This window comes from Plasmopara halstedii (genome assembly GCF_900000015.1).
Source record: "Plasmopara halstedii genome assembly, contig: Scaffold_113, whole genome shotgun sequence".
NCBI lineage: Eukaryota > Oomycota > Peronosporomycetes > Peronosporales > Peronosporaceae > Plasmopara > Plasmopara halstedii.
Window position 1 is genome coordinate 136,536 of NW_020187034.1, and position 21,745 is coordinate 158,280.

At 41.7% G+C, this 21,745-nt stretch overlaps 7 protein-coding genes across 7 annotated transcripts; 2 read left to right on the forward strand and 5 right to left on the reverse strand.

The window, feature by feature from the left end:
* Positions 1-5,652: 5,652 nt before the first annotated feature.
* On the reverse strand, positions 5,653-5,871 carry PHALS_00506 (uncharacterized protein; the record flags this gene model as incomplete). The annotated part of the gene is made up of 2 exons (XM_024717002.1): positions 5,653-5,808; positions 5,845-5,871. 2 exons carry the CDS (start codon positions 5,869-5,871, stop codon positions 5,653-5,655), a joined length of 183 nt encoding a protein of 60 aa, XP_024572553.1.
* A 2,072-nt stretch (positions 5,872-7,943) lies between these two features.
* Positions 7,944-9,911, forward strand: PHALS_00507 (Zinc finger, RING/FYVE/PHD-type; the record flags this gene model as incomplete). The annotated part of the gene is made up of 1 exon (XM_024717013.1): positions 7,944-9,911. The coding sequence occupies one exon, from the start codon at positions 7,944-7,946 to the stop codon at positions 9,909-9,911; it is 1,968 nt and encodes a 655-aa protein (XP_024572554.1).
* Positions 9,912-11,373: 1,462 nt separating this feature from the next.
* Positions 11,374-11,605, forward strand: PHALS_00508 (uncharacterized protein; the record flags this gene model as incomplete). Its single annotated transcript, XM_024717024.1, has 2 exons — positions 11,374-11,391; positions 11,435-11,605. The coding sequence occupies 2 exons, from the start codon at positions 11,374-11,376 to the stop codon at positions 11,603-11,605; spliced, it is 189 nt and encodes a 62-aa protein (XP_024572555.1).
* A 6,023-nt stretch (positions 11,606-17,628) lies between these two features.
* PHALS_00509 (uncharacterized protein) lies at positions 17,629-18,135 on the reverse strand (the record flags this gene model as incomplete). The annotated part of the gene is made up of 1 exon (XM_024717035.1): positions 17,629-18,135. One exon carries the CDS (start codon positions 18,133-18,135, stop codon positions 17,629-17,631), a length of 507 nt encoding a protein of 168 aa, XP_024572556.1.
* A 341-nt stretch (positions 18,136-18,476) lies between these two features.
* Positions 18,477-18,947, reverse strand: PHALS_00510 (uncharacterized protein; the record flags this gene model as incomplete). Its single annotated transcript, XM_024717046.1, has 1 exon — positions 18,477-18,947. The coding sequence occupies one exon, from the start codon at positions 18,945-18,947 to the stop codon at positions 18,477-18,479; it is 471 nt and encodes a 156-aa protein (XP_024572557.1).
* Positions 18,948-19,182: 235 nt separating this feature from the next.
* On the reverse strand, positions 19,183-19,491 carry PHALS_00511 (uncharacterized protein; the record flags this gene model as incomplete). Its single annotated transcript, XM_024717057.1, has 1 exon — positions 19,183-19,491. One exon carries the CDS (start codon positions 19,489-19,491, stop codon positions 19,183-19,185), a length of 309 nt encoding a protein of 102 aa, XP_024572558.1.
* Positions 19,492-20,098: 607 nt separating this feature from the next.
* Positions 20,099-21,212, reverse strand: PHALS_00512 (uncharacterized protein; the record flags this gene model as incomplete). Its single annotated transcript, XM_024717068.1, has 4 exons — positions 20,099-20,357; positions 20,416-20,454; positions 20,512-20,909; positions 20,988-21,212. 4 exons carry the CDS (start codon positions 21,210-21,212, stop codon positions 20,099-20,101), a joined length of 921 nt encoding a protein of 306 aa, XP_024572559.1.
* Between the last annotated feature and the right edge of the window lie 533 nt (positions 21,213-21,745).

Consider the following 21,745-nt stretch of genomic DNA (forward strand, 5'->3'; position numbering starts at 1 on the left):
ATCAAATGTCAAGTGGGTCCGTATCCTTCATGAAGACCGTAACTTGGGCTGAGCGCTGGTAAACCTGGTGAGGAGTATCGCACTCAATTTGTGAGCTAGACGAATAAGACATGTCGTCTTACATGTCTTAAAACCTATCAAGCCAGCTCAAATGAAGCACTCGCCAGGATTGAGCGTCGTTTACTGCTTACTTTGTTGAGCTCATATCACGGCGTGAACGTCGCGGTCGATGCTTACCACCCCAAATTTCGTCTGCCGACAGCTTGCTCATCTCTATAAATCTGCCGGAACAGCCACCAGTAAGGTCTCTCAGTTTGATCAACATTAGAATCAGACGTTAGTCGAAAGCACATTGCTTTAGACTGATATGTCACTCGTCCTGGGTAGATGAAGATTAATGATGCGGTAGGTCGGAAGAGTCAACGGCGCTAGTGCAATCTTAGCGATGTAGGATTTCGGACTATAATGAGTTCTAAGGAGCGCTGAATTCGAAACACTCTAATAAAAAAAACTATTCTTTTCATCAGATCATTGTAGCTGATTTGGTTTCTGCTCTGGGATAGCGATGCAGCCCCGGAGCGCATTGAAGCATCCAACTACTCTATTCGATGGCGTAGCCCATCAAATGCATTCTTACCCATTGCAAGATCGGGATCGTGATATTGCGTGTAGCTCAGTCGTGTCGCGATATCGGCGAATATCGCTGACTCTCGTTGCAGCCACATCCATGACTTTACTGCAAAGTATTGTCAAGTTGATTACAGCTGGTCAATCAATATTGGCAGCTCCATCCTTCAATGTCTGGAGCCATTTTCAGTCGATGCCAAACAAACATGTCATACAGATATGTTAAATTTGCATTGATCTGATCAAGGCATGGATTTCTTCTTTCAGCTCAAATTCATGAGTGGGGGCTCGTTTATTCGCTCTACGATATCTCTGTGCGGACTCCCCCATCAAGCATTAAAAACACTCCGGCTGACGATAGTTACGTCAATCGTTAGCGATAGGCATTTGCAACCTGATGTTCAACACCTCCAACAACGCTGAGTAATATTTTTCTGTAAAGCGCACAATTGGTCCGAAATTATGAATCTAATAATTGGTCGAAAAACCACTTTGCTAAAACCTTACCGGTATTTTTATAAAGCAGCGGCGAGATAAGTCATCTCGCCTAATATATCCCAAGCATCACAATATCGATGCAACTGGAGTTATCTTTAGAAGCAATGAACTCGTCTGCGAAAAATCTGCAGGTACCGGTAGGCTGGCAACATTGCAGGCGCTTGCGCAAAAATTCAAATTGTTGGCAGGCTCTACCTGTGGGCACACACGAAATAACCACCTTATAAACGTTTAGCCTCGAGTACATGACACCACTGCGCTGTATGAATCTTTCGAGGTGGTCACGTCGGAGTGATCTCATGTGTCTCGTACATTATAGTGTTCATAAGATCATTATAATGAGATATCACTACGAAGTAAGTGTCAAGCGCGTCAAAGCTGTACTATAGCAATTTAATAAATGTAGTATCTTGATGCAAATAGGCAAGTAATTACTGCGCAAAAGCGGTATCTGAGCCCATAAATGTCTTGCATTGACCCATAAGATAAGTAAGCTAGCCATAGCGATTGCACTACAAATGTCCTCGATTTCGGACTCATCTTTGAGAGATAACGAGCTCAGCTCTCCATCCAGTACATCGTATTGATCAAGTAAAACACCGCCTTCAAAACATTGCGAGCATGACAAGCTCAACGAGCAACCTTGTCTGAGGTAATGATTGGATATTTTCTAACCCCAAGGGAGGTCCAAGTCAAAGGATGCTCCAGTGAATAAAATTTCTGGCTGTAGTGCTCCATCGCACCTCTTGGTGAACATCTCACGCTAGTGCTGAGTTAGTGCTGAGTCAGCACTATCGTGTGACGTGTTCATGGTTAGGCAGTACTGACTTAGAACTATCTCACCATTATGATAAGGATGGACAATACTGATTATATTTTGTGGCCTGATCATTCAACGTAGCTTATAGCTGCCCATTTACACAAGCCGTGAGCCAGGGATTTGCGACAAACAGTCAGTCGCACCCGCTCGCCTCCACCGGTTTTGGCACATGTAGCAATCTAGAATTTTCGCCGAACGAACGATTAATTTTGGTTCAGTATAGATACAATCTACAGACTGTAAAATACGATCGCAATCTTCTCATCTTGAAGTTGCAGCCCACAGCGGTTTTCCCCTTCCAGAATCTGCCCAAGATCGTCAGCAATATCGTAGCTTGGTAATTTAACAGTCCATGTCCTGCATCAACCTATCAAATTCTCATGCCGCATCAACAGTAGTTAGACTTTCTAGCTGAGGCAGGTTTATGACTCACCAAAATCTTACCAGGAGCAGCAGTTGAAACTTTCAGCGTCAAGTCAATCCATGATTCATGGCGTTTGGGCCATGTCATACCCAGGTGAAGATAGTATCTAGAATTTATGTATGAGATCTTCCATGTTCTCGAGTTTTTAAATATAAAAAAATATTTAAAATTGATTGAAAGATTCGTGGACATTTTCACGAGGATTTTTGTCATAAGATGCATATATATATTGTATTCGTATGCCATATCTTCCATACCACCCACATAAAATTCAAACGTTGACAGTGGCAGCCGTTAACTAGAAGTACATGACTCCCAGCTAAACACCGTTTCTAAAAATGAAAATTAATGACCCGGACGATCATGAGTTATACCAAATCCGATTTTGCTCCAAGTTTTGGACCCCGCGCTATTTCGGAATCGAAAAATTCTCGCGAGAGATACCTTCAGCGATTTTGAGGAAGAGTTCTACCCTTCGTACGTGGCAGCCGTTAGACGGGGATAATCAGGGCGCAGATGTTTGATACTGCCACAGATTTTATATTGATGAAGTGAAGACGGCCGTTATAAGATCTATGCTTCTTACTCATCATGACTGGGGGTCATCGCCTGTACAACGCTTATAGAACTACCACCTCCCACACCCTGACCGGACATAACAAGATTGAACTTGTTTACCACATTTGATTTGATATCCAGCGTGTACTCAGGTTGTATTGACGCAGGGTACACCGACAAAAGTAGAACTTGTTTTGAAGGCCTATATCACGATATAACTACGAGCGCGTGGTAACGAATGTCTACCGCAAACGCTGCGATAAGAGTTCGCAACTCTTGAACGTGATCAGTATATACGCCTCTCTTGACGGGTAAATAACTATATGAAACGCAAAGAGAGGTCGTCTTTCAAAATCTAGGTATCTGACATCAGCGGCCTCACGGTGATACCTGTCTGCCTGGGCTTCCTGGAGATTTATCATCAGATCATTATCATCGATGATGAACACCTTTAGGCAAACGGTCAAAAACCCTTATCCTTGGGTTGTCAACTGCTGCATTTATCCATTCCAGACGGTGGAAAGGATAAGAAAGCATGCTTACGAAACCGCGGCCATGGGATCTTACATTCTTATGCAACTTTGTCACCAGATTGACGACAAAATCTACCAAGTGCAATGGGGGTTGCTGTGCACCTTGAACAAAGATTCCTTTGTTCACAAAAGCACAGAATAAGGGTTCTTCTGCGTCACTCCGAAGCGGAACCGACTAATGAGCATTGAGTTAAAAAAATTCTCTTAGGTAACATATATATAGTATCATGGCTCCTTTGTACAAATTTCGTTAAACGATGTACTATATCGATAACAAAGTATCATGTCAGGTATTGCGTAAAGCTTGCAGCCCGCATGTCCCACGGATTTCTATTTATGGAATCTTTTTCTCCTTAACAGTGCCACTTATTGAGCTTTGCACAACCGTGAAGTGTGAACTTACAGAAAAAGTATAGTATGTATTCTGCTGCACTTTGTTGGCATGAGCTCAAATTTCTATCAGACATATTTCTGTGGGTGGAATCCAAACGCGATGACGCGTTCATGCCCTGCAGCATCTGCTAAATAGAATGCGCCCTTATCAATTTTTCAAGCTTCAACTTGTCCGGGGATACTCCAAAAGTAGTGATTGTTTTCAATCAATCAGCACTTATTACTGCTACAGAGGCTTTTATTCCTTATAAAATATCCTAATCATTTTTTCTTCTTTGACGCAAGACTATATTTGACTGTACATAATAGGAAGCCAAGTTCGTCAGTAAAAAGACTCGAGATTTCTGAACACTGTAAACATTTCAAGTTTAAATTGCTGTTTTGTCAAGAAAACGCACTTTATCGTTCATTTGTGTGCACGACATCTTAGTGTGAAGACAGCTAACGTGACGCATCGCTCCGCGTTTGGAGCAGGGGTGAGTCCTTGCCAACTCAACCTCAAGTGATATAAGAAAGATATTGTCTTCACGCTGTAAAAATGATCGACGCTTAATTAAAGCGAGGTCTTTGATGGGGTCGATTGCACGTCAACCGGAGACTGTTTAAGACCTCTGTGGGGGTAACTAGCTTGCGGATTCTCGCAGCCCCGGTCAAGCGACAACAGGTTACGGTCATTGAGCCGATAGTTGCGCAATCCCCCTTGAGACCAATAAAAACCGGAAGTTTACTCTGTGTGTCGTCTCGAGCCTGATAGTTTAACGCTTCATGCTCCGTAGTCATGATGACTACAGAATCAGTAAGGACCCAGTTGTGAGTTGATGACCAATGGGAACAGTACAGCTCGCAGAAACAAAAAATTCTTGTTGAGTCCACCTTGATAAATTTAAAAAGGTTGTATGTACAGGTACATACCCTGCTATGGTGTATATTTAGTTAGATACCTAAGGGTCTGGACAAAGCCAAATATGACCATGTCAAAGAACCATGATAAGTGCTACGATTGATACTCGGAATAAATTAGAGTGATGGCACCCCATGAAGAGAGACTGCAGGGCACGTGGGCTTACCAGCCTCACACATGCCTGGATAAGAGCTTTATATTTTGAAAAAATGAAACTTGAAACGTTAACGTTTATGTCCTAGGGATCAAATTTGTGCATGACTTAAGCTATGGCTTTGTCGGCCTGCGGGAGCAGCGCAATAGAAGATTCAAGACCCAGAAGCAATTATGGCTAGCTTTGAGGCATTCAGCTGCAATGAGCTAGCGCTGGTGAGATACCTTGCATGACAAGACACTTGTTCACACACTACCAGCTTCAACATTTAACTGTAGATCGAGGCCGCTTTTGTCGAGTGTAAAGCTTGATGAGAAACGTTTTTAATGTCTGACCACAGAACCTTGAGATGGCTAAAAAATTGAGCCAGCTTTTAACAGGGAAGCGTCGCGTCAAGTTAGTAACACCCTAGCAAAGAAATTCCGCGTAGGAAAGAGTATGAGCGAGCGAATTCGTCGACAAAACTCTCGCATTATTGGATCTTTTCAAGCAAAAAATGTCGCGAGTATTGAACCGCTCAACCGGGCTTGGTGCATGTGGTCAAAGTTCTGATTCACTTGCTAAGTGTTGGGTTTTGTCTAACAGCTCCACATCCATAGCCAGGAAGGTGCTTGACCCTTTCTGAGGTCGGCAAAAGGTGTCTGCTGCACCGATCTTCTTTGTAAGCCTTATCAACACAGAGGAAGGTAGATTCATATACCATTGAATACAATGGTCCAATGGTCAAAATTTTACATTGGAAGCTTACACAGAGTCCGCATTCATACCAAAAACCGAGTGTGACTTACAACGTTGGATCATCACCGTAAATCCAAATGTTGTCCTCGTCAGCGCAGCTCGTGCAATTTTATTGTCAAGTTTGGATTGTGCAATCTCTCGGCTCCCAATATCGACCTGCACCTAAATCTAACTGTTTCAGGTATCGCTGATACTAACTTCTTTCATGTAGAGCACATTCATCATGTTTGATATACCTAGGATCATCTTTCTTGTTTCTGGATTAATAAGTGGGTAGGATTCTCCTAACTTCGAAAAGCAGTAGACGGCCTATCACGCTAATTAACCAATGTAATCAACAGCTCTTTTTCAATACAACGACGCAACTTCGAATCATTCAAAGAGTATACAGAGCTCATGCGTACCCCGCGAACCAGAGAAATGACAAGCAACGTGTATTTTACATTCAAATTTAAGGCTTCGTCTTGCGTGCCGCGACAAAATTTCACTGCATGGTCTTAGATCAGCCCATAGTTAAGAATAATGGAAGAATAGTTCATTTTGCTCAATCGTGACAAATATACGATACTGGTGATACGTAGTCCATAGTGTATCACAACGTAGAAAGTTGTGTGATGAGAATCACTTTTTTACTTAACGATACAGACTTTTCAAGCGCAGTAGAAACAAAGACAGTCGCGTCGACACTTCTTCACGTTACAAGCGATAGAACATTCTCGTGTACCGTTGAAAATCAGCTCTTACTGTGCAAAAGGAATTTTTCACTACACATGTTCTCATAGAGCGTGTGGTAATTTAAATCTTGAGCTTAGTGCTGAATGTTGTCACATAAGCAGCGTATTCATACAGAATACGGTTCAAGTAGAACAATATCCTCGCGGCATTGCATGCTTGTGTATGCTTCAGATTCTAATTCAGCTAAAACAAGCACAGTATCGGCCTGCCGTATTTGCTAGTACTAGTGATACTAACAACGTTGAAATTTATGACGTCTACTATCGAAGTACCTTATTGGTGATTTTATTAAGATCCACGGACAACTTTCGAAATTTATACTCGTTTTGAATGATCTCACTTGTCATTTTTCTTTTATATGATCTATACAGTAATTATCTGTGGAAGGGCCAACTTTCTGACTATTTACTGCAAAAAGCGCATACGGTGCAGCATAATCATATCAATTATCGCAAGTGTTGGTTAACAAGACATCATTGCTGAAAACGATGACGGTGGCATGCGAAAACAATATTATAACTTGTTTTCATTAGGCTCTACATGTGTAGACCATGAAGGCGTAGTAACATGCTCAATTAGGATTGAAAAATTCACTTCTGCTATCACTCGTGCACTTTTTTACAAGCTCTCACAGTCTGATTTTTCCTCAAATAACTTATATATAAGGGCCGGTTCGCTCGACCAGATGGACGGCATTATGTAGGTTGTGGGGAATAAGTTCTCATAGGTTTTCTTAGATTTGGTATGTGCATACATTTTTACATTACACTTTACACAGAATACAATTTTATAGAACGAACTCTGGCTCCAGTAGTGTTTCTAAGACTGATACTTGTTAGGACATTTCTATATTTTTCGATGAAGAGTTTGTTTTCAACTACGTCTTGATGATTTATCAAGCCGATTGGTATCTTTGGCAACTGATATGCGATTGCGAAAAAATCAAGTCATTCATTCGTATTCTGAATGGACTGAATTACGTGCCGAATACTATCTCTATCACATTCTCTCGACCAGGGTTTCAGAACACTTTGACTTCTAGAACTTTGTATAGCTGATTCGAGTCGGATTCGAAGACCGCAATCGTTTGCAGTATTGAAAGATTCAGGTCAACGCATCCCGTTGGACAGCTTCCTAGGACCGTACTATCAGTGTCGTAAGTGTACCACTATGTCTCACTTAAACTGATCAGGTCATCCACTTTTGTCGTGTCAACTAAATCTTTGTTACATACTGAGTGTTCGATATTTCATACATATCCATTCAATCATATTCTAGCGATGCAAATTTCCTACTTTCCTTCAACATAACCTAAATTTTCACTTGTGATGACTCAACAACGCAATTACACAAACTCGACTTTCTAACATGTTAAGAGATTGTTTCTATTTCAGTGCTTGTTGTCACAATGAAAGTGGGACGTAAAAAACCTTTATCGTATCATTCTATCCAACTATTGTTCTTATAGAGAGATCACGATTTTTTAAATTACTGTAAAATTTTCATTTGTTGTTATGTTGAATTTACAGTATTGACAACACCCCAGTTCTATCAGCATCGTCATGATGCCTCACGTCGAGAAACACGTCCAGAGCAACTCAATGGCTGCTACTAGTAGCATAAGTAGTAGTATGACTACAAGTCCTATCACTCAATCTATTGATTCACCTGGTCTTTCGTTATGGGAAACTCAAGGTGCACACCATTCAATTATGTTGCCATATATTCGTGATCATGCTGAAGAGATGATAACGCGTCTACAACACGAGAATCCACGTAATTATTACGTTGCATTGAAACAAGTACATGATGTGTGTCTCTATAAGCGTATAAAGTCTACAGAAATGCTTCCTGCTACTTCCAAAGCTTCACCATCGTCATCACTTTTATCTAAGCGTGGTGTTAGTATTACACAAGATTCCATGGATATAACGAATGATTTTGAATTTCGAGGTATTACACGTGTTCCTGGTTCTATTGATACAGTATTGAATGTCTTGGCTAGTGAAACAGCACGAGAGAATTACTGGGTTGCATTGAATACGATGAAAGAGATTCAAACTGCAGCATTATTATCCAGTGCACGACTTTATTCTCCATTTCAATCAACATCAATTACATCAAATACAGAAGTTGATTCTACTGCATTTCCACGCTGGAGTCGGAAGTTTTTAGCTGCAAAATTCTTGAAACGGAATGACCAAGTGCTTGACTGTTGCTACGCTGAATATGCTACGAAATACACGGAAACTAACAATGAAGGAAATGACAGACAACATGGAATTGTATATCGACGATCTATTTCTGAAGGTGCATTGATTAATACATCAAGCATATCAGCTGAGAGATTAAACAAGGCAAAAGTTCCAGGAGCTACAAGAATTTTTATTCGAAATTGGTTACTTGATGTTGTTGAGACGCAAGAGCCGATGATATGCAAGTTGATACTTACGTGTACAGTCTTCGTGCCCTCCAATTCAGGACATGGAACGGTCGTATTGGAATCCGATTTTCGAGAATTCTGTACCCAAATACTCGTAGGTACACGTCGCGCTTTGACTAATCAATGGATTAATCACGCTGCTCTTACTGGGATACGATCGTCATTATCATGGCGACGAGAATCTCGATGTTGTATAGTATGTTCAACTCAATTTTCTCTATTACGAAAGCGTTATACGTGTCGTTCGTGTGGATGTAGTGTCTGTTTTAAATGCTGTTCAAAAAATTTCTCGTCCAATTTTGGTAGCACAATGGTGTCCGGAGCGAGACTACAACAACGAGGAAAACTCAAGCACGAGTGTCTTCTCTGTATTCAATTTGGTCCAACTAGCGACTCCATCTCGTCAAGCGTCGGATATACAAGTTCAAGAGGACGCCATCTCATGACTTCACCAGCTACAATTTCTACATCCGAATCTCGAGATTATCCAATTTCATCGCGAGGAAGAGAACACATGAATATTGAACAAGAAGATTTGGATCAAGCACATCCAGATCTTGAGCTGTACTCCACTACGTCTGTCACTGGCTCATGTAGTCAGCGAAGTGTAGGGAGTAGATGCCAACGCAGCATTAGTAGTCAAGATGATGACGACGAGTTGGACAGAGACACTGGATCACTTCCACCTCGAACGAACATGTGGATTCGAACAAAAAAACCCAAGATAGTATCGGATCAAAAAACTACAAGTAGTTCTGGTATCTTTCTATTGTCAGAATTGGATAAGTGGACGCTATCAAGTAATGGGAATCGAATGTCTGGAAGTTTTTCGTCGTCGTATTCACAAGGAAATGCACCAACACGATTGCAAGCCAAGTCTGCAGCTCCACATCCCACTGCTTTACATCCACAAAAATTACAGCATCGAAATGATCGGGCAGCGTCTGAAAATAGTGTGCTTTTGATATCTCACTGGCCTCGTAATGGCTCAAGAAAAGGACCACAAGAAAGCAGCTACAGTACAGAAGATGATGAAGATGTTTACTCAGAAGATGATTTGGCCAATTTCAATCTGAAGCTGTTGTAGATGACGTAATGATCGAAATTGTTTAGATTATATTGTCACATTTGTTTAGAAATTATTTCAACCTTGATATGAAATTTTGCAATTGAACGGTATTTTTTATCGATATGACAGATGCAAAAGAAAGACAAGCTATTGATGCATGCTAGCTGGACTCTTGGATAAGATACGGTGTGATGGAGTACGTGCAAGGTTTTGCCGTGATTTTTTGCACAGAGGAAGCTTTGACCTACGAGCCTTAACAATTGCGCGGATGCTGTGCACTTTACATAGAGAAAGCTTGGACTTACAGAATCCGCGTATACAACGAACAGAGGCAAAATTAGTATGCTCCACCCTTGAGCTGCCCCTTTCAGTCACTTAGCACTTGGAAAAATTCAAAAGTAAGTCATGCTTGAAAACTCTGTTCTGTAGTATAAAATAATAAAATACATGCAATGCACGATGCATAGCTTTAAGGATATTGTACAAAAGTGATAGCTGCGCTTGTAATTCCAATGCTCTAAGTGGACATTGAAAAGAGTCTTCGCTCCTGCGAGCGTACTTGCACTCCCTTATATACGCTCAAGCGGCTCTGTAATCCTTTAAAAAAAGCGCGGTCCTTGCGGTCCACGCCTTAAGAGTGAAAAGGCTGATACATTATCTGTTAAGAACGGTTGCGGCGACTTTTCGAGTCCTGACTTGATACCTCCGCTCCCAACAAGTGACATGCGGTGGTAACGTCCACTAAGATTGATGTGCTCTTCATGCTTCGCCTCCCACCTGCACAAATTACACCGTCCATGCCCGTTCATTATGGCGGAAAGAGCTGCATCACCTCGTAGTAAAGCTCGCGGCGATGTTTAGCTCGTTTCTGATTGGTTGCGCCTACTTCACTTACCAAGCTTGCCCAGATTCAAGTGCAAGAGTCGCAGGGACTTTTGCTCTTTTGGCTATGAGATCAATGTATCGGATGTTGCTTACAGCGCCGTGACGGAGCTCTTACGCGCATGTGCATACGGGCCTTCCGCTTACACAAATAACGGAACAAGCGCGAGAAAGTTGATTTGTTAGCGCTGTTTCATCGATGGGTAACTAGTCCCCCGGTGAAACGGTTTGTGCTTGAAGTAGAAGTGATAAAAAAACGTATCTCCCACAAAGTATGTACGAGAAACAGAGCAGCATTAGAGCGAATCTTCAAAAAGGGAATAGCGGTGCAGGCGTACAACCGTGCCCTTTGATACGTGTCATATTGAGTTACAAATTCCTTGCCCCGCGAATCTTTCCGAAATACGACATTTGTTGCATTTGTTCTGAATCCTGAACAGACTGCCTCATCAATTGACAACATCATTGATGTGACATGCGACAGTCGTTCGGAACAATGCAAAATTGCATCTGCTATTAAATTCAGCCTACTCGGCCTATACAAACTTCAAACGTACAACGGCAAATATTGCAATTTTGTTTTGGGGATGATGTGACTATGACGCTGTGCACGCCGGTGAATAATTTGCATACATCAGAATGGAGTTTGATATAAATAGGCGTACCCTGACATATCCATCCCATTAGGAGTAGCTTATTCTCATGAAACAGATAGCTTAAGTATTCCGCTTCAAACTCCGAGGCTTAAACTCGACGACGCGTACATAGCAATTACTTGGAGTTTGGCACAGCGGTTAAAAACCACCGACGAGCTGAATTTGTATAACTAAAGTCGGGGCGCACAGAGGCTTTCTTGCCTGGCTTGAAAACTACCGCAACTGGTGCATTACAAGCCATTCAGCGTACCCTTGTAATAAAATCTATGACATTCCCTGCCATATCGGTAACGTTTACTCTTTACTTGTGCAAATAGTAGACCAAGTTAAGCCGAATTACTGAGTCCCTTTGAAGTCATGGGGCTGGTCGGTCTACAAAAGTCTTGATGTTTGGAATAATGTCATAATCTTCAATTAAGCAACCAGAAAGAAGATCTCGTTGGCGCCAATGACACACTTGTCTGTGAATGGGAAGCCGTGTTATTTGGTGCAAACACCCGAACACTACTTGCAAGCGCTTGATGTGGATGTCAGTATCCGATTGATTTTGTTCATTTATGGATGTAAAATTCATTAACATTAGTCCGTGTGTAGACACGATCTTGCCAGCACCGCTGCACCACTTTACGATTGAGCGCCGCTAGTACGACAATCCATGGGGAGCAAAAATTACCACTTTATACCGCTCAAGTATGCGGGGGTATCAAACTCTCTTGAGCAGTTGAAAGTGTTCATCAGATAGGTCTAGACCACCGAATAAAATGCAACGAACCAGGCTGATCTGTAGCTTTATCTTTCTAGTAATCGAATTTTTCGCAGGAAAAGTGACTGCATTAAGTTTGTTATAAACATGCACAATTCGTTATTTGCCTTTGCCGTTCTGACACTAAAATTTGAAGGTGAGTGAAAGTGTTTGTTCTCTTTTTCTCAAGCCGCTCAGACTTCGCACAGGACAAGCAACAGTACCATCACACTGCTACCTAGATTAGCGTTCATGCGGTTTGGTGGCAGCATTTGGTTCCAAGAACCAAGACACGATTATGGCACACTGCGCTATTAAAATAATTGGTCTCTGTCGCCACAACGCGAGTATCGCTCATCAAATCCATAGAATTCTGCAGAAATGCTGTCTCTCTCATCACATTTAGTACTATACAAGAGTCCATGACGGAGGATGAGTCAGTTTTATTCTTAGTACTATTCGTATCAATTTAGTAATTCACTATTCTTTGCAAATACCCCCTTGGAAAAAAAAATCAAGCTCAATGGAAGCTTCTGGTAACAATGCGAGAAATATTCTTTGGATCTACACTGGTCACCAATTCTCTCTTACCGCAAACCCATGCAGTCTGACTACTATACGCGTCGCACGGTAGTACAACCCTCATGTTGCAACGTTATTGAATTAATTAAAATCAAGCTTTCCTCATTATGACTACTAGTCGCCCTTCTTCACCAGACTTGACACTGGAGAACAAGCGTCGTTTTTAACCCTCATTCGCTCTGGCACAAGAGTTCGCGCAATACAGTCCTACTTTTTTCTCAACAGCTGCGGCAGTGGAGGCATCAGCCAACAGATATTATCGGCCGTCCACCAGAGATGCACTGTAAGGACAATGCCAAAATATTGCTCATTCTCTTTGGGCCACATTATCTGACATCTTATCTCTATTTCATCGTGGGACCGCGGCGGGTTGCCGTCACTGCTTTAAGCAATATTCAAAGAACTTATACAATGTATCCACTACATTAATCGGACAAGAAGCTATCATAGTTTGCTGTCCGCGTTAAAGGGCTTCTTTTTCCAACAAGGATGTACTTTGATTTCCGAAAACTCCGTTTGGAAGAGATTGCAATGTTCGAAACTATTTTGACTTCCAGCCGACCTGTGGCCATAACATTCCAGTCACGCCATACCCAGAAAGATAAAATATCCCGAATTAAATCTCAGATGAGCCAACATCTCATGCTGTCAAATTCCCCAGCTTTTACCTCAACAGGACCTTCGACATTTTACTGGTGTCCTCATCACGATTCACGAATCTTGGCAGCTCCAAAGTCTCTGCGTACTGCTGGCTACTTCCGACAGTTAGGCATCGTAAGTAATGGCACGGGGGACCTACAGCTATCAGGCCTTTCGTCTGAGCGACGCATTGATGTAGACAACCAACACACTTGACTGCGAGCCATACCTCGCACAGAGAATAATCTTCCGAGGTTTGGTCCCGGTTGTGCTCACCCTTAATAAGATTCAGTTTTCTTTAATAGGTCACCCTGCGCTTAATCGGTCTCGACTTTCCCGCTAGTGGTTTGTCGGGCTACCCTGCATATTAGCTTGACTCTTTGTATCTCCCATTTGAGAATAAAGGTGGTATGCAAGGTGCATATGCAATGACCACGGAGCTGCTAGGCATGAAAAAGATTTTCAGTGCTGCGGTTCATCGCATCAGGCGTGCTGATAAGTCTTCTACTTCCGGTATCCGTACTGGCCTCGCGGCACGGGAGCTGCACGCCATATTTAATGCGATACCGGCCGTATCATTAGGAGAGGTTTGGTATCTGTGTAGGGTCTCGATGTGATTCATACTTGCTTCGAAGTCGTTCATGAAGATGTTAATGTTACAGCCTTTAGAAGAAGGTCTAGAGCCATCGCGAAGATAAAGGCTCGTTACTTTAAGGCATACCTAATAGCTTTCGCCTTACTTAGCGGTGGATATGAGCTTTGATCACATTCTTTATGGCTGATCAGCGCGGTGAGAATAATATACGATTTATGTTGCTTTAAATCTTTTAATATTGGAAATACCTCATTCACATAGGTTATTTGAGCAGGTTATGCACTGTATCATCGTGCACGCGTGCTACGTCCATACCAGTGTACATATACAATTGAATTGAATACACTTATCACTTTTGCATGATATCGAAGTTCGACACTGGTATAGATGATTGATTCTCGCAAAGGAAAGATTCTGGTCTCCGTGGGCTGTTAGCCTCACATCAAGCAAAAACATAGTTTATTAGCCGATAGGGTAGATCATATATCATTAGTATTAGCTTAAATATGTTAGCATTTGAATACCTGTCATTCTTGACACAGCAGAGCAAAGAAGGTGTTAGCTACAAGGAAGGCGTACGGTTACTCTCCTACGGGAAGCAAAAGAACTTGTTTTGGCCCTCTTGCGCAATTAAACGCGGACTACGTCTTTTCTTTGCAATCTGCATGGTTAATTTGTTGCGAGGAAAACTTTTTTTAATATACGCAATATTGGGGTGCAACGTCTCGCGACGATGCCACCTCGAGGGCTTGTTTTCACCACTAGATATAGATTTGAGATTTTGACATCGTAAAACGGTTTTAAATCACCGAGGTTCGAGGTAAGTTTTTCCTAATATTGACAAGAAGTTCTAGGTACCAGATTCCATGCATTTTCGTCTTATTAGCGCCTGGGTGAGCCATTATTGTCAACGTCTGCTAGAGAGCAGATGTGCTTTTTGTATGAGCACGTGGCTTAAGAAAAACACTAAATTTTCCGAAGTAGCTTGCAACAATATTGAAGAGACCCTTGAGAAAATGTCAACCGGCAGAATTTTAATTGTCTCTTGTCACAATGGTCAGACACCAATCAACAAGGCTGTTTAAGCCATTTTTGCCACTTTCGGACAAGAAGAACATTGTTGAACAGTGCAACGCAATTCAATTTTTTTTTATAATTTCATTGACTATGTGACGTTAAAGTGAGTCCGCCACCACTTTAGACAAATAAGTTCTAATTTCACCGCACAGGTATTTGCGCCAAAGCATTTATCCAATATTGCATTCTATGTGAGAGGTGTGTGGTGACTATGTTGCTGTGCATAATGCCACATAGATCATAAATGGTTTTGAGCCGACAAGGTGTACTTGAATGCGACAAGAGAAATGTTTAAAGCTTCTGGCTTCTTGTCATGAACTATTGGATCTTATCAGACAATTTTGACAGGTGATATTTACTAATTGACGCGCTCATGTCCATTGTCATTTGCTTATGTTAAGGCTCAGTTCATGGCTAAAGACAAAGCATCACAGACGTTGTGATATGTCCAACGCAAATGTGCATCAATGAGGCTGAACTACACATTTGAAGCACCTTGATTACCTCCATTTTGCCCCATTCGACGCTTCCGAAAGATTTTATTTGTGAGGGAATATTCTGTTGACAAATTTTCGCTATACTCGCTCAAGAAATAGTCCGAGCCAATATACTTTTGTAAGTATCTTTAAAAATGTTATTTTCATGACAGAGGCGCTGTCCAATTTACTAAGACCTTAGCTCCACCATAATCTGCCAATACACCAACTTTTCCACGAATGTTTTAAAAAATGAGGATCTACACCGCTAATGACACACGTATCTATTTTGAGACCGGCTCATTCAAGCGCGTATACTCACAAAATTGTGAGCGGGGGTTAACATCTGACTGACCTTGTTCTAATCAATTAGTCTATATTATCAAAATAGGTCTGTACATGAGCACGATGTCGGCTAAACAACTGTACCTCAAGACGGTTGTGCGTCGACATCTCTTGGAAGCATAACCAGACACTCTTAAATAATTCGTTCGGTGTACTTATGACAATGAGGAGAATATCACTACTTTTGATGAGCGGTTGGTAATACCCAACGATCTTGTCATGGGCATAAAAGCAACACTCCCGTTCTGCAGCACATCCTTTTAGGATGTGATGTTTGCGCTGGAATAAGTGGCATTTTTAAGCTTTCAATTTGCATTCTTGCCATCATATTCTTGACACAGTGAAGGCGACAAGTGATGCGATACACTCTTCCTCACCTACTCACTTTGCTCTTCGCGCAATAGTAAGCGTCTTAAAGTCACACTGTTCCTTTGTTTGAAGCCGCTGGCGTGTGGTGTAATAAAGTCAAGCTCACAAAGCACTGCCGATCCGATATTAAAGTCACAGCGAGTTTCAGTTACAATATCATAACATCATAATATTACTTCAGGAAAGAGGAAGCATTATTCACAGTTTTCATTAAGTTAGCCGCTCAGTTACTGACCAGCGAGCTGTCTTATCATTGAAGTAGATCATGACGGATAAAAACTTGATTACTCTTCCGCTACTCCTCTAGCGATATTATAGTCTCATCGAGGTATCATTAGGAAATTCTGTCAAAGCCATATCGCAACCTTATGACGAGAATATATGGTCCTTCTACTTGCGCCTGGTCGCCTATCTTCACAGGGACGAACCCGCAAGCCAAGCCACTATAGCAGCGTCGAACCTTGGTCACAGACACAGCCAGTTGCTGATTCTGTCCTACCAAAAATACCAGCTCACAACGGTGGATAATCGTCTCAGCTGACTTTGCTACTACAGACCACGACATAAGATTGCATCTTTCGTCTCATCGAATACACACTCTTAAGCCCATGGATCACTTCCGCTCGCTCCTTCCGAGCACAGTCAATTACCCTTTGCAATATCGTTTATGATTTTATCAGATAAGCCCGTATCCGGTACCAAACTGCGCGCACAAAAGCTTTTCTGCTTTCTTCCAGGGGTGGGTTTGTTGTTCTAGCTAGCTTTACAGGAGATAAAGGCATACCATCCAATTTATCGACGTTTCGTCAGTCCATGAGTCATGTCTCTACGACACGACGTGATCGTACCTCTAATTTCCATATTACAAATAACAGTAACGCATCCAAAGCTCGTGAGACAATTGTGGGAGTTATTTGTCTATCATAATACGATATGCACCCCGTGTCAAATAGGGGTTCTGGTGGGGGCGACACTATGTTAAAATGCCATGTGACTAAATCGCAGCATACAGACAACAACTATTCGTCATCTGAGAGACTCCCGTTGTTGGATCATTACCTAGATGCACATGAATTTTATCACCTTCTTGTATTGTATAGTATTTTTCATCGATTATGACTGGTTGTTCTTCATCTCCCTCGATATATTCAACTTGATGGTATTCCATTCTATATAACCGATAATAAATTCATTCCTAAATCCTCTACAAATGCAAAGCTCCTCCTCTAGAGATTCAATCTTAGTAATGAGCATCCTTATAGCTGCCAAATTCAGCACTGCTAATTGACTGTAATCAACCGAAAACTGCATACCTTCAATGTCTCCATCACTCTCAATATACAAATCCTTATTTTCATGAAAATTTACCATATCAGCACATACCTTTCGTACCTCCTGAGCAGACAGGGTTTAGAGTATGGTAACGATCAATGACTAGGTCAATTGTCTTGATATCCTTCTTTAAGCGTCGGTCAGATATTGAGTACACGGAGGATCCTACCAAAATTAATGAGCTAAAGAGAGCTGATATAGGTAACGACAGAGCTCCAGTACCAAGATTTGTCCAAGTATTCGAATTTATATTGTATTGCTGACCCCCCGTGCCTGATATATCCGCGAAAGAAACGCTGCCTTGTATATGGAGAAATGCTGATGGAGTAGCTGTGCCAATACCAAAACGACCGCCGGCTGTGACAGTGCATTTACGTGAGTTGTTGGTAAGAAAATGGAGATCATTATTAGATCCAATCCACGCTCCATTAATTGATGTAGCGTTTGTTAAATTACTAAACTGTACAACTACCTTTACTGGGGCAGTAGCGTTGGACGATAGTAGCGCTAAGACTGTATCAGCAGTTGTCGATCCATCATTCCACATTGTATAATTACCTATTGCGGTAAAGGGTCCGTTGACCGTTAATAACCCTCCCCCACGCGGATCGGTATATCTACTAGTAGTATTCATTAATCAGTAGCCTGCGCTAGTGATCGCTCCTTCGTTTGAGTGTCCGGGATAAAAAGCTACCCCCCGACTGCACCTTAATTAAAATGGGTAGGTTACCGATCGTTCCATATAAAACCCGATTGCCTCACTATAATAGCTGTCTTGACATCGAAGCATGTAACCGGCATGCGTTGAATTACCACTTGAACCATATGCGATACGGACGAGGTCAGTACTTGTTGTAGCCCCCGGGTCAATATAAAGAGTTGTTCCGCTTATTTAAGTAAACAATTCGAACCTAGCTTTAGTTGTGATGTTCCAATTTGATTGATACCCGTGATGTTCGTCGCAGAGTCAAGAATAACTGTTTTGCTTGGTGACGCTGCCCCTGGTGTGATTCCAGAAATAATTGATAGATTCAAAGCTGTTCCGCTTAGGGACAACGATGAAACGTCTAGAGATCCGATCGAAGCTGCTGGAGATGTCAAGTTGGTGTAGACTGAGATAGTCCCGCTTGCTGTAATGTTAGAGCCATATGAAATGAAACCTGTAACCGTAATGGCATTGATACCAGTAATGTTGATACTGCTATCAAAAACGAGTCGCTTCCCAGCTTTGGCGATACCAGGCGTTCCATCCAAGTTGTTCGTCAGCATTGGGTCATATAGTCCGCAAAACAGTAGATTAGCTTCTTCTTGTAGAGTTAGATATTTGTTCTTAGAGCCGTAAAAAGCAGGATTGTACATTTTGCTAACCGTTGAAGTTGGTAGAGAGGGGTATTACTAGTAAGGATGTTCCTGCTTCTATTCAAGTTTCTGGCGTGAATAGTTGTTCGCAAGGTTCAAATTATTTAGTGCTCGCAGTTTATGAACGCTCACTCGAAATTGACAGATTAACTGGCAAAATCGTTCAGTTTGAGTAGATATTACTATTAACTCCGTTTTTTGTGATAAAAAAAGAAAGGCGATAGGTATCTCTACTTCAACCTAAAGGAACCACCTTTACGGCGGGAACGATCGCCGCCATATGCGCTTTCGCTTCGGCAGATTCTTTAACTAGCTTACCGCTCTTAGAAGATACACCAACACCGGTCAATGTTTTTAGACCCATGTTAGCAGCTGGTCCAGCTTGTGGTGCACCGAAAAAAGTTGCAGCAGCAGGTACAGCAACGTCAGCAAGAGCTGAAGCTACAGGTTTGAGGAGACCCCAATTAGACTTGATCCACGGAAGTGCTTTATCTTTGATCCATGAGAATATAGAGCCACCTTGTCGTTCATTAACATCAAACATGATCTCTCTGAGGCCATCTGGATGCGGCACCCCCTCCCGGCGCGCTGAGCTTTTGTAACGATTGCATAATTAGCAGGGTGGAGATAAAGTTTATCCTGATTGCCTTTGAGTTCAGTAGCGGTGAGATTCACAGGGTTTAAGGTAGCTAACTTCTTAGCCTTAGTGGCGGACACAGATAACGAAACTTGCTTATATCCGCTCATGGAGATCTTGTATTATATACGCTCAGAGATCTTCCAGAAAATAATTAATTGCTGAAGCTCTGTGGATCGACCACCTGGTCAAAACTGAAGCGAATCTCGTTCTTAACACTATCTACGAACAGACATTGCCCCTTTTGTGCAGTAGCTCGTTTGTAAGCTTCGTAGAATGCGGCCTCTGATATAGGTACATTAAAATCTGTCAGTATCAACTGGAGATCACGCTTACTGTTAGCTTTTAGAATTGCTACATATTCCGTGTTGCTTCTGATCATTTTATTAGTTCCGCGGAACCAACTGTGGCTTAAATAGATGGTACTCAGTTTGAAGTGACGTCCTCGTGTGAAATAGTGACTGAACACGTTTTTGCCCAACCCTTCATCGTTTGAAAAATCGTCAACGATAACTCATTCTAATCCATTGCCTTTCGATTTACAAATGTCATCAACCAGCGGGACATTATCAGCATCGTAGAAGGAAACAAACTCTCCTAGCTTATCGCGCAGATGATTATATAGTTCTTGATCGGTATTCCGTGCTATGATGTGTAGATGACTGAACACGCTAGGTGAGTGCTTGAGAATATAAAATACTAGATTATTCTTTCCCTGCTGGTCAATATCTTTCTCAAACAGGAGTTTATTAATCAGCTTCGACAGATCCGGACTAATTGTGCGGATAGAACCTACCTGTGTACGATTGGGGTATACCAATTTTAACTTACTTGATGTAAATCAGATACACGGATATATTTCGACCCCAGCTGTTTATATTTTAAATCGGAAGCTGTACCGCTTCCCTGGATATCCCTCAGGCTAACTACACGAGTGTCCCCTTGAGTGTCTTCTTTTTTTTGTCTAGACTCAACATCGGTGAAAGATCGTACGATGACTCAGCGCGCACACGTTTAGGAGTCATTGAAAAATCTTGCGGATGAGATCTTACATCCTGATGCGCCAGTTGATTTGCTTCCGCTCTGTACTGTTCATTTTTACCCATCTTAGTCCCTTGCGGTAGATTATTGTTAGCAGCTACCGTTATCCATATTGGATCTGAATTGGATAATTTACCGGGATGTTCTTCTAAATTGATATCAACTCTTTGACGATTTCGTTTATTTAAGACACCATCACGAAGTACAAACGTTGCTGTGCTTATAACTGTTCCGAAAGGGCTAGCTGCTAACATCTCAGTTTTGTTATTCTCAATCATAAACCGCTTCAATGCACCAATCGTATTGTTTGATGCTGACCGTGGTACGTTAGAATCTAGTTTACGTCGTTTCATCTTTTATACCTGTGCCGTAGAGTCAGCATTTTGCTGCTTGAGTTCATCGATCACTCGATTGTACTCGTGTATGTTCATCATGTTTACCTCCTCGAACGCTTTATAGCCATTGAAAAGCGCCAAATATATCTCCTCTACGTTAGAATAGTCTTGTTGTAGGTTCTCAACAGCTTCTTTAGTCATGTTTTTTTCATTTTCGATATTATCAGTCTTTTGCAACAGACTAAGATACATTTGACGGCCTAATTCGAAATCCTTGTGCAATAGTTCGATTTCATGTCTAGTTAGCGTATTTTCATAGGATACCAAATTTCAAAATTGTAAAGCAATTTTGAAATTTGGTATCCATAGATTTAATTTGGGTGTTGAGCCCATTGATTTCCACTTTAAGTTCCTGATGATATTCTCCCTAATATCAATTTCATCACGACTATCGAGGACCTCATCTTCGATTCTGGATAGGTCATCACCGCTTATGTCAGTAAGAGTTCTAAACTCTCGTGTAGTTTGTAGATCAGTGTTAACATATCGGTTCGTCGTATCGGTTTTCGTTTGGGTAGATCCATCACTTGAAGGAGGTAATGGTTCATAAAAAGAAACTGGGGTAGATCCTTGTGTATTTGGTTCAGTCTGCGTAGAAGATGCTGATGTTTTACCTACTAAGCTAATATTCGCTTTATCAACATCATTACTCCATATTGCCTCCGAATATGCTTGATTCTTAGCGTTATCAATTTCAAGATCGCGTTCAATATCACGCAGTAATT